This window comes from Thermobia domestica, chromosome 11, assembly GCF_964235325.1.
Source record: "Thermobia domestica chromosome 11, izTheDome1.hap1.1, whole genome shotgun sequence".
Taxonomy (NCBI): domain Eukaryota; kingdom Metazoa; phylum Arthropoda; class Insecta; order Zygentoma; family Lepismatidae; genus Thermobia; species Thermobia domestica.
Window position 1 is genome coordinate 11,585,963 of NC_137464.1, and position 12,849 is coordinate 11,598,811.

General features: G+C 36.4%; 1 protein-coding gene across 1 annotated transcript in view; it reads right to left on the reverse strand.

Moving 5' to 3' along the window:
• Window positions 1-2,760: 2,760 nt before the first annotated feature.
• The window catches only part of LOC145663883 (ribosome biogenesis factor Nop53), a 39,959-nt gene continuing 29,870 nt past the window's right edge, over window positions 2,761-12,849 (reverse strand). Inside the window, exons 7-8 of the mRNA XM_081730031.1 lie at window positions 5,993-6,256; window positions 2,761-2,909 (exon numbers count right to left, since the gene is read on the reverse strand). Coding sequence (XP_081586157.1) covers window positions 2,834-2,909; window positions 5,993-6,256 — 340 coding nt within the window. The 3' untranslated portion in view covers window positions 2,761-2,833. The remainder of the gene's footprint in view (window positions 2,910-5,992; window positions 6,257-12,849) is intronic.

The window sequence follows — 12,849 nt, forward strand, 5'->3', positions numbered from 1 at the left end:
CAATACTGATACAATTTTCAGTAAAATATCAATGTAACGAGGTGGTGGTGAGTACAATTTTTCCTTTTTATTAAACATGGTGAATACCAAATCATAACACAAATTCAGCACTGACCAAAGCATCCGAGTAACAAACCAATCGCAGACGTTTTAGCGATAAAATTTCGCCATCATCAGTTGCTTCAAGAATTCCATTATATATATATATATATATATATATATATATATATATATATATATATATATATATATATATATATATATATATTCTTTTCTGCAAAAATAATGATTGTGGGTTAGTAAATTATTGCTTTCGAACTTCCTTGATTTATAATTTGTTGTTTTTCCATTTACCTGTATCCAGACTTCAACGCCGACCAATTATACATTTGTGCACAAAAACTTTAAATCGCTCAACAAATCTTGAATGGCGTATATGTAACTAATCACTCAGTGTTTGTGAAACATTAACATCTGTGCAGGAGCTCCTGAGCTCCTTCGTAGCTAAGCGGTTAGCGTACGCGCCTTTGGTGTGGAAGACTCGGATTTGCTTCCCGGCGGGAGCTCATGTGGTTCGGACTCCACGTTAATCAGTAGATCCCGTCTCATATAGCCTCGCTGCTGAAAAGGACGTTAAACTCAAAATCAACTCAATTAACATCTGTGCAAAAAATTGACGTGTCGGAAACAATTGGCTGAGAGTAACTCATAAATTCCTCATACTGTGAAGATATATTGAAACTGTTTTCACCTTTATTCAAGGCCGACCATTGTTCTACACATAAACACACTACATCACTCCACGATCACCATCATCATCATCATAGATATTCTGCCATTATTGGCAGGTCACTTACTACAACTGAGAAGCTTCTATGCTCCACGGTCTTCCGCTAACTTCGTCATCTTCACGTACGATTTTTCTGTTTTGATATCGTCCATTAATTGTAGTCTCCTTCGCCATATCCCTTTTTTTCCTGCCACCACATCCTCTAACACGTCCCTTATGATACAATTCCTTCTTATCCTTTGTCCCAAACACTTTCTCTACCTTTTCTTACTAATATCTAAAATTGTTCTTTTCTTCCCCCCCCCCATTTCTAAGACTTGCTTTCCTTTCAACCCAGCTAATTCGCTCCATTCTTCTTCACGCCCACATTTCGAAAGCTTCTAGTTTTTTTTTTTCATTATTTTGCATAATGTCCATGTTTCTGACCCATACAGTATAATACTTTACACGGAACATTTTATGAGTCTTTTTCTCAACTCTTTCTTCAAGATCCCACAAAATAGTATTTTCTGCCTCCTAAAGGTTCTTTCGCCATTTCTATCCTTGCTTTTATTTCACGTTCACATTTCATATCATCACTAATAACACTACGAAGGTATCGAAAATTAGTCACCTGTTCTATTTTCTCCCTTCCTATTTCTATATTTAACACCGACCCCTTAGTTCCAATCACCATGGCTTTTGTCTTTCTAACATATTCTTCACAGACCTTCCTCACGTTTCCTAACATGTTATTCATTTTCTCTTCAGATTCTGCAACAAACGCCATATCATCTGCAAACCGTATACAACTAATCATTCTATCTCACGCTGAAATACCGTGTTCATTTTGTAGGTTCTTTTCTCCTACACACTCCAGATAATTTATCAAAAATGAAGTTCATCGCACATTTTTTGAAATACGCACTGAAAATGGCAACATTTATCGGCAAAACGTCTGGGATAAGATTGTTACTCGGATGCATCGGTGACCGTTGAACTTTAATTATTACTATTTGTTCCACTCAAGCTTTGGCTAGCTCTGTGCTATAAGTTGTAATCCTGCTTTAATTAAAACTTGCACGCAGCGTCATATACTGGTGTCAGGCAGGCAGTACAGATAGTGACACCTATTGGAGCGACTGTGCATTGCCTTATAGATAGGGTGACCATATGTCCCGTTTTGACCGGGACAGTCCCGTTTTAGGAGCGTGTCCCGGCTGTCGAGTCAGTAGATGGAAAAAATAGTACAGGTATTTGTCCGTTTTATGCAAGTGAAAGAAGTAAATAACAAACCCAGTTCCTTTACTTCTTGTAATAGTATTAATAATTAATAATAAAGAGGCAAGACTTGAACTGCAATTCCCTACATTAAATATAACATATACTTCACAGTACTACTCGAAAGGCAGCAGTTGCTTGTTTGTTGAACAAACATTTAACGTGACTTTCCTTTCCATAAGTACCGAATTGTTCGACACCGCCCTGTAACAGAGAGATGGGGGGGGGGGGGAATTCTGATACCAGGGCGTTGTTAAAAACAAAGGTAGGCCTAAAAGTCTCGTAGGTTTTTCTGAAAAATACTATTCGCATTCTTCAGTTCAAGAGTCAACTTCTCTCCCAATGTAATATAAAGGATTCGAGCTAGGGCAAAGAAGCAAATGCAGGCAGCATCATGTCCTACTATATTATAAGTTAAATGCTGTTTATATTTTATAGTTTATATATATTATGTTATATAAGAATATAAATGTATTAGGTATTGCTAAGATAAAGAGGAACTCATTAACGAACTGACCTGTTTCTCATTAAAAAAAAAATGTCCCGTTTTCAGCCGAAAATTTTATGGTCATCCTACTTATACACACCCTGAGATGTACTGCTTTTAAAGTAAAGATTTATTTGGTATGCAGTCTATTATTTCATTAATAATGGTAAGTATCTGTTGCCAGATAAAAGCATTTTTAAAGAAATAAAAGTAAAATACAGTATAAATAACAACAGATTGTATTTACATGCGTACATTACATGTATGATACATAAACTCAGTTAAGCAGATGAAACTCAATACCCTTTGGGTTCCCAACCCATTTTGTGGCTTTTCTTCTCGAATTTCTTTCTCTTGTATATCAGTACTCTCCTAGAAAGTAGAAACGAAAAAATATTAGAAGAAACATTTTTCACTCATTGCAACAACAAACTACGTACATGACACGGAATATAGTGGGTTGTTGATTAATTTTGGGTTGAAGATGATAGTAGCATCTCTTTAATACCGATATTCTTTCAACATTTTAGATCTGAAAGACAGTCATAATCCGAAATACAGGGTGTTTCAAAATGAATATCGGATTTTTGAGGTATTTGTAGTATTTATTACATTTAACGTACACTTACAAATAATACATCAAATAAAACAGCAACTCAAATAGTTTTTGGTACAAATGCTCAATGTGAGCACCATTCGTCACACGGCACACACCGAGTCGCTAGGCGAAAAAGGCCCATAAACTTTCGGCCGGGATATGGCACAAAACACATTCAATTTAGGGGAGTCTCTTTGGCACTGTACCATCTCCTCGGGATTTGCTGACCCACAGATGCGAACCTACAAGTGAAATCGCGACTTAGGTGAAATGTCGATTCATCACTGAAAATGACATGATCCATATCTTGTTTGTATTGCAGCAAAATTTAATTTGCAAATTTGGCACGTAAACCGTAGTCTGTAGGCTTTAGAGGTTGTAGCACTGCAGACGATAAGGACGTGGTTGTACGCTTTTCTTTAAAATTCTCCACACAGACGGTTGCATTGTAATTACTGATACAGTTTTAGAAAAATGTAAATCACAAAAAGATTTCTGCTCACTAATCTCCACCTTTGCTACTAGCGCTTTCTAACGGCAGACAGAGGAAACTGCGCATGCGTGCGTCTAAAAATGTTTGAGCTGCTCTTTCATTTGATGTATTGTTTAATACTGTAATAAATATTACAGTCTTAAAACCCCAATACTCATTTTGAAACACCCTGTACAATCAAAATCATCCAGATTAAACAGGTTTGTGCGATAACATTTCCGTAAGTTGTCTCAAGAATATACCATTTTCAAAGCAAGGGACGTTTCTATCACCGAGCCTACAAAGAACGTAAGACTTGCATGTACAGGAACTAATTTTGCTCTTCTGCTAAACTGATTTTCATGAACTACAGGTACTACTTTTCCCTTCATTCATCCACATGTAATATCCAAAAGTAATGAACACTTGAAATATTCAGAGCTGAAATATTTGACCGCTTTGATTAGATGACTTTAAAAAACTACAAAGAAGCGACTGGTATTTAGAAAACAACATTCGCATAATAAAATACTGTAATACGAGAATTTCTTCTAACCTGGCAATACAGAGCAATATTTCCTTTTTAATGAGATTGGTTTAACTCTTTTATAAATTTAATCTGTCTGTCCGTACAGGAGACTAAAAATCTCAAGATCTGTGATCGAGTATCACCATCAATTTTGACAAGGATGTAAAAGGTCTAAAGTGAACAATTAAGTTCGTTGATGGGCTTATTACACAAACCGGAAGTGGTAGAAATCGACCATATCCGGTTTTTACGTTGATCACTATAGATCAGAAACGCTAATAGATAGCGAGAAGCGATTTCCTCCAATCGATTAAGCGTTTCAGGAATATACTCCATCTTTTACCTAATCTCTCTACTAAAACCTGAAATGGCAGAAAATAACTACCTCTTCCAGTTTTATTATTATTACGTCATATAAACCAAACTCCTGCACAAGGTGTACACCTGACACCACTACTTGTTTATTCGTGGCGAATACGTTAAATGGCAAAAATCAGAGTAGCACTTATACAGCGAAAGCACTTATACGAATTGGTTCTATGGATTCACTTTCTTCTCATAATCCTTAACCATGGGTGCCTGAAGGGGGACAGGGGAGACCGGCCCCCTGGCTCACAAAAATGTATACGTAATATAGCAAACCGCGTATATTAAACACCAGACGTAATATAGCAATCATGGAGACGTCCCCCTCTCTAGATTTTTTTTTTTTTTTTTGGGCCGCCCATGTCCCTAAGCCCTTTACTAGGAAGCAAAGACGCGTTCCAAAGGCGACGCTGAATCGATGGGAATGTCTACAGACACGCTTAGTAATTTCCCTATCATCGGGCAACGCGTCTGGAGATGCAATCTAGTTATTAAGCGCGTCTATAGGGCTTTTTTTTCGATTCAGCGTGTTTTCTCCCCAGTAAAGGGGTTAAAACTAAAGTCATCATTGATTTTTGAAATCTCAAGTTTCGCGACCTGTTAGAACATTTTTTCTTTCATTTTGTTCCGTTTAGTGTAAGGAATCATCTTCTGTTTGGTCATATTCTAGTTATTATAGCTAGAACCCAAGAAGATTACACGAGATGATTGACAAAATAGTTGATACTAGGAAACTACATGGAATGGAAATCAACATCGAAAAGTCGAAAGTCATGAGAATATCCCGAGAAAACGCGCCCTTACGGGTCATAGTAGAAGAAAAAGAACTTGAAGAGGTCGATAATTTCAAGTATCTGCGAAATATTTTGATAAGAGACGCTTACTGCACCAAAGACATCAGGTCAAGAATTGTCATAGCTAAAGAAGCATTCAACAAGAAAAGATCACTCTTAACTAGGAGGCTCAATATTGGACTTAGAAAGAAGTTGGTCAAGTGCTATATTTGGAGCATTGGACTTTATGGTTCAGAGACTTGGACATTACAGAAGTTAAAAAAAAAAAAAGATTAGGAAAAAAAGAAAAAGAAAAGAAAGAAATATTTAGAGAGCTTCAAAATGTGGTGTTGGAAAAAGATGGAAAAGATAAAATGGACAGAGAGAGCAACAAACGAAGATGTTTTAAAACGGATAGGAGAGAAGAGGACACTTCTAGCCAGCATCCTTTGTAGGAAGGCCAATTGGATTGGACAAATTGTGCGAAGAAATTGTCTTCTTCATATCACTATAGAAGGAAAGATGGAAGGAAATCGAGGAATACGAAGAATAAGAACACAAGTGATCAATGATTTGAGAAAGAAGAAAATATTGAAAGTTAAAAGAGGAAGTTAAAGATCGAATTTTAAAAAAAAACATCATTAGTTCCAGGACCTGCCAAAAGGCATAATAATTAATAAGAATGAATACACAGTGAAAAGAGAACTAATTACTTACTTCTGCCTTATCCTTGTCTCCAAAATATTTCTCTTCTGCAAACTCTTGAATCTATCCTTCAGCAAGTGACCTTCGATTTTTACGCCTCGCAGATTTCCTTTCAGCTCGTCGCCTAAATTCAGATCGAGGTCTGGTTCTTCATATTTGTATTGACTCAACTGTTTGGGTTGTAACTCCTTCTTTGCCTTCGCCTTCTCCCTTCGAGTCTTGCGAACGGCTGATTCCTTATCCTGCTTCTCCAGAGCGTCCTTTATAAATTTCAGTCTGAAATCACACAAATACTGTATATTCAGATACCTAATTTGATTTTTTTATTATTACTATTAATTTAATGCGTATACTTATTTATAGTAATAGTAAATATTTTTTGTAGCAATGATTTGGAAAACGTATGCTCCATTTCCGTCCTAGGTAAATTGTTTGCATTTCTGCCTTTCATACGAAAGATACAAATAAAAATGAATTATTTCAATTTAACGTCCCACGATTATGCCTTTTTTTTTTACGCTACAGATAATGATTAAGGCAAGTGAATCATGATGGAAGAACTAGTGGAATGAGAAAGTGGAAAGTATCGGGAGTACCCCGAGAAAATCACTAACACAATGTTGTCCACCACAAACTTACTTGGCCGGGGATTGAACCAGGGACCCCATGCACCAGAAGTAAGTACTCTACCACTGTGCCATCGTGCCCCCTCCTATCAGTAAAGTGCAATATTGTGACCAAAGTACCTTCCAAAAAGCCAAGTATATTAAAGGGTCTTTCCTAATAAGATAGTGAAATCGGACCTTGATCCGAATTGGGTCGCTATTGACCCAAAATGTTACCCTTGACTTAAAACTACCTCAAAAAAATTTTGACTCCCCACCTCCTCCCCTTACCGAATTATCATACATGTTCAAAATTGAATATTTTTTAATTTTGGTGGGGGTGATGGAAAAATGTTGAAAGTTTCACAGATTGTAGATACTATTTAGATTTAAATGTACAATTTTTTTTCAAAACCATTGATGCGTATTTTATTTTATTTATTTATTTATTTTATTTATTTTTTTTTTTGTGTGTTGAAAATTTCAAAAAAATTGTAGGAAAAAATTTTTGGAAGGACACGTCGCTGATTTTTTGGTTAAAAATTTGTTATACCCTTAGGTACAATACGAAGCAAAAAACCTGCAACATGAAAGTTTAAGTTCATTGTGAAACTACGCCTAACAACATAGGCAACCAACCTAACGTCTTTGTGGCACTGATCACGCCAGGATAACCTTCGGCTTCGTCCCCCTGCACACTTCGTTTGGAGCAAGAAATGCACTGACCACGTGACTACAAACCACAAATTTCTCACAAGATGGAGTAATAGATTGAGGTTCTTCTCATTTCTCTTCTCATTTTACATCCTCAGTTTTAAAGAGAGAGAAAGAGAAAGAGGTCAACGTGATAAAAACTAAATAAAGAGGAATATGCGAAATATAAAGGAAAAGAAAACGTGCGCATATATTGACAAATAACACATGCACTTCAAAGGAGACCCCCACAAATTTTGTTATGAACCATATGTAATAACTGTGAGAATCAGCAAACGAAAAATACATAATTACACACAGTAAGTGTTATATAACACATATTTATTTAAACAAATAAAAATGCTCGCAGAAAGCTGAAAATGTCTTTAAAATCTCAACCATAACTGAAAGAAGAGATTACTTCTCTATTGTTTTTCTTCGTAGCATCCATCTACATGGAGAAATGAGAAAGAGAGAACATCTTAAGAGATTCGCACGTATACAACATCGGAAACTGCTAAATGGAAAAAATTACAGTCTTTGGATGGGATTCGAACGCAGAACCATAGCATTAGAAATCCCACACTCTACCGATGTAGCTACTCTGACACTAATTCCGTTCTCCTCCATCATTACCTATGAAAGATGGAATGGAGACTGCAGGAAACTACGTCTAACATGTCCATGACAGACCGCCTGTAACCTATGTCTAATTGGTACTTAAAAAAGCTAGCTATACACGTGCATAGAAAAGTAAAAGCAAATGAGTAGTTAGTACAGATCACTTTGTCTGTCTCACTCTATCTCTGACTATAGAAATCGAGGAAGAAGAAAAAAGTATAGAGGTGAGAACACAGGAAGAACAAGCAAAAATAAAAGTTGCAGGAAACTGAATATCAAGGAGAGAGAGAGAGAGAGAGAGAGAGAGAGAGAGAGAGAGACATAGAGACAGAGAGAACAATAGAGGGAACGGAGCAAATGATTTAATATACATCCGAAAAGAAGGTTCATAACTGTGCTATACATTTAATGTATTGAATACTCTGTTTCTTCTAAATTGCTTACTAGTTGACAAATATTAATTTGTAAAAACGTAGCAAATGCCCGCGTTGTCTTGTTTTCTTACTGTTTCAGTAATAGTGAAAAATGTGGTTTATGCAAAATAATAAATTACTACTTTTCCCACAACAACCATGTAGTTGTTGTTGATGATTTTGAGTTTAACGTCCGTTCAGCAGCGAGGCTATATGAGACGTGGACCTACTTATTAACGTGGAATCCGAACCATATGAGCTGCTGCCGGGAATCGAAGCAACCATGTAGTGTTGGTAAGAAATTTCGAAGCAAAAGAAAAAAATGATCAGCAAAATACATAAAACGATAGTCGTGCAAAGTATTACTTAAAGAGAATTTATTGTAAAATCAATACATCCATGTGGCGGTATACAGTCGCAAAGTGATTAGAAAACTTAATATTAAACTGTCGATCACATCGTTTTACTTATTTGAATTCAATGTCGTATAGGTTCGGTTTTAGCTCTAGATGTCAGCGTTCTCACTTCGATTCTTCACTTGTTGGAAATATGCACTAATCAAAATTATAAAAGTATATGAAATTTAATTAGCTAAAAGAAGAGAATAACATATAAATCCAGATTAGAGTACAGTATTACAGTAAACATGTGTATTTTGTTTAGGGTTTGCCAGTCATAGCTTATAGGAATTATAGAAAAAAACGTTCGTTGTGAAAGCACAAGAAAAAAAAAAAATAGACACAAACCTCAGGAGGGTTTGAACACGAGAAGGCAGAGGTAGTAGACCACTCTACTAAACCGCTCGGCTATATCTTACATTTCAAGTACGTCTTGATAAATATAGTCTAGAGTATTTGCACTTTACTTGTTTCTGTTTTGTTGTTTGTCATATAATGTATACGAGTGGCGAATAATAGAATAGAACTGTTTTAGATGAGTATGAACAAATTTCCCGGATAAGTCGTAATCTTATATGTATCTAAATTGCACAAATAAATCAGATTAAATCTGTAAAGTGCTTCGGGGGTTTTGATGGAAGTAAACTGTTTCATAGTTACGAGTTTGTGTTTATTCTCACCACTCGATGGAAGTTATGTTCTTGAAAGATAGTAACTGCTACTATATTCTAATGTATTGGATTTTAAAACATTGGAAAATATTTTGTTACTAACAGTGAGTGAGTATTTTTGCGTGCAAGAACAGTTGATTACAGGCACATCTACTTCTTCTGCGCATGCCTTTCATAGTACGACGTCATGTATAGCAATATTGTGCATTATCCTATATTCAAAGACGTTCTAGCACTTTTACTTTGCTGTGTAAGAATGGCGCAATATGATCGTTCTGTACGTGAGAGTGTTATCGCTCTTATTGAACATGCGGGATTGAGTGTTCCTGAAGCAGGTGCTCGATTAGGCGTGCATCGTGCAACAGCTTTCAGGTGGTGGAAAAAATATGAGGAAACTGCAAGTCTAACTCGAAAATCTGGAAGTGGTCGGCCACGAGTGTCCTCACCGACACAAGACCAACAATTAGTTGATCAATGCTGTCGACAGCCTTTCATGTGTGCCCGACAACTGCAGCAGTCTACCGCCTTTCCAGGGGATGTAAGTACAGTCCGACGGCGACTTCGGGCCGCAGGCTTAAGGTCCTTCCGGGCTGCTGTTAAGGAGAGATTGACAGAAGATCACAAAGTCGATAGACTGGCGTTTGCAGAGCTAAATATTGCTCGTCACTGGGACACTGTTGTCTTTACAGATGAGAAAATATTTTCCACTGGAAACTTTGGGCCGACACGTGTGTATCGCCCATCTGGAAGACGATTTGATCCACAATATATGGCCCGTTCAGCGCGAATGGGTCATGTGACGATTCACTGTTGGGGGTGGATATGCAAGGCTGCAGGTGGAGGTGGTATCCATCGAATTACAGGCCGACTTAATGGTCAAAAATATGTTGATCTTCTCGACTTTATGCTCCCTGAAATAAAAGCACATGTTGGTGACGACATACTCCAGCTACAACAGGACCATAGTTCCGTACATGATTCAGCTGTGGTTCAATCATGGATCCAGAGGCAACCTGATCTCGAGCTATTCGAATGGGTACCTCGAGGTGCTGATTTGAATCCCATTGAAAACATGTGGGCTGCTGTTGTCAGAATACTTCGTGAACGTTGGTCGGACAACCCACCGCGAACAGCTGAAACTTTATGGGAGCAAGTTGAAGAAGCTTGGGGACTTTGTTGCACTCCACGTTTCATCGCTCGCCTTGTTAATTCAATGGGTCGGCGATTAGAAGCCGTAAGGGAAGTCAATGGCGAATATACCCGATATTAAATATAATACCTTCTACACCCTTCCCAGCCCTTTTCAGGGCTACTTAATTGCAACCAAATATATGAATATGTACGCGTGCTTTCCTGGATATCGCTGCAATACTTTCACTATTACAATCTGTTGATAACGTTAGGATTGATCGGGACGTATCCTTCGTGGAGTAGTGGTTAGAAGACTAACTTTCCATTCAGCAGACTCGTGTTCGAAACTCAGTCCTATACCCTATTTTTTTTCAGTATGTATTTTTGTTATATGGATTAATACACTCCACAACATACAATGACAATTACGATAATATGTTTAGGATTCAAGTATGGAGTTATGTCAATAGTTTGATAATTGTAATAAGGTAAATCGGCTGACAGTAATCTATGAAAATTCTTCTTTATGATATTGTTGGCGTTTATATATGTGGATATGAACCTTTATTTCGTTTATTTAATTTATATTACTATTCCGGGAATGCAATAGTTCTTCAAGAGTTAATATGTAATAATGGACAACAAGTATTCATACTTATATATATGGTGCGTGTTCGAGTGTAATAAATCTTTCACAAAGAGCACTTTCTTTTTGTTTGGGCTAACAATCTTTTGAACAAAAGAGACACTGACCAAAGCTTAAAACCCACTTTATTTTAAATTATAATTTGTAACTGTTTCGGATATCTAGCATATCCTTCTTCAGACACTATCGAAAATCTTATAATTTAAAATAAAGTGGGTTTTAAGCTTTGGGCAGTGTCTCTTTTGTTAAAATAATCAATTCAAAGCCATGAATAGTCTTAAAATCTTTTGAAGATTTTAGAAAGATGACATCATTGAATGAGTCCATTCCCGAAACATATGGAAGAAATCATGCTAGTAGAGAACATATTTCGTTTCTGGACAAATGCCTTTATTTGAATCGCAATTTTATGCATTGTCAAAATCATTTAAATAATGCTTTCCACTACTAGAGTACTTGGCTTATAATTATTATGCAACTATTTACTGACTTTCATCAATATGATTTTAGTCTATATATACAGGTAAGATTGTAGTATTTTCTGGGGGTTCTCCCATTTCGTCCCACTGTTTTCATTTCAACATTTAAATCATTTCTCATCATCATCGTCTCCTTTAGCCTAATCGGCATAATTATGGGACGTATAACTTAAAGGTTTCACTTCATTTGTCTTGTATTTTACATAAAAAATGAAGGGCCGATAAAGAAAAACACGACCGGAGTATGATTTGAACCCATGATTTTAACAGTAAACATTCCACTGATTAGCACTGTAAAACAATTGACTATGCATGGCACTCACTCTTGTTTCACTATGACTAACGAGTGAATGTATCACGAATAAAATATACTCAAGTTTGACTTAACTAGCGTTTGTTTGAAGTTTTACGTCCCTTTTCATCAGCAAGGCTATGTAGAAACGAGACATACAACAGAACTAGTCGCTAGAATGTGTGTTCTGAACTTTTTCTCTTTTTGTATATACCCAGCTGTGTTATTATTAAGACGTCAGCAAGAATGTACTTCAAACTCAACTGCATTAACAATATTGTATTCAGAAATAAAGATAATCTTATGAGTAACCTTTCAGTTACATGAATTTCGGTTCCTGCAAGTCCAACCTCTCAGAATACACTGTCAAACATAACTTTCTTACAAGGCTGTATATATTCATTATTATAAATTAACGAGAATTGTTACAGTTTTCGGAAGTATATCACTTCCTTCTTCAGACTACTACTCCAACAGAAAGCATATAACATTTTTCAAGAAAGTTATGTTTAATTTGTGTTTAAGATGGACACAAGGCCTTTTTATAGAAAAATACACTGTCGTATTTTTTGATACAAGATTTTGATACAAGATATGGACAAAACTCAATTCTCAAACCCTAACCATATTAACGTGATTGCCATTGTATGTTGTGGAGTGTATTAATCCATATAACAAAAATACATACTGAAAAAAATAGGGTATAGGACTGAGTTTCGAACACGAGTCTGCTGAATGGAAAGTTAGTCTTCTAACCACTACTCCACGAAGGATACGTCCCGATCAATCCTAACGTTATCAACAGATTGTAATAGTGAAAGTATTGCAGCGATATCCAGGAAAGCACGCGTACATATTCATATATTTGGTTGCAATTAAGTAGCCCTGAAAAGGGCTGGGAAGGGTGTAGAAGGTATTAT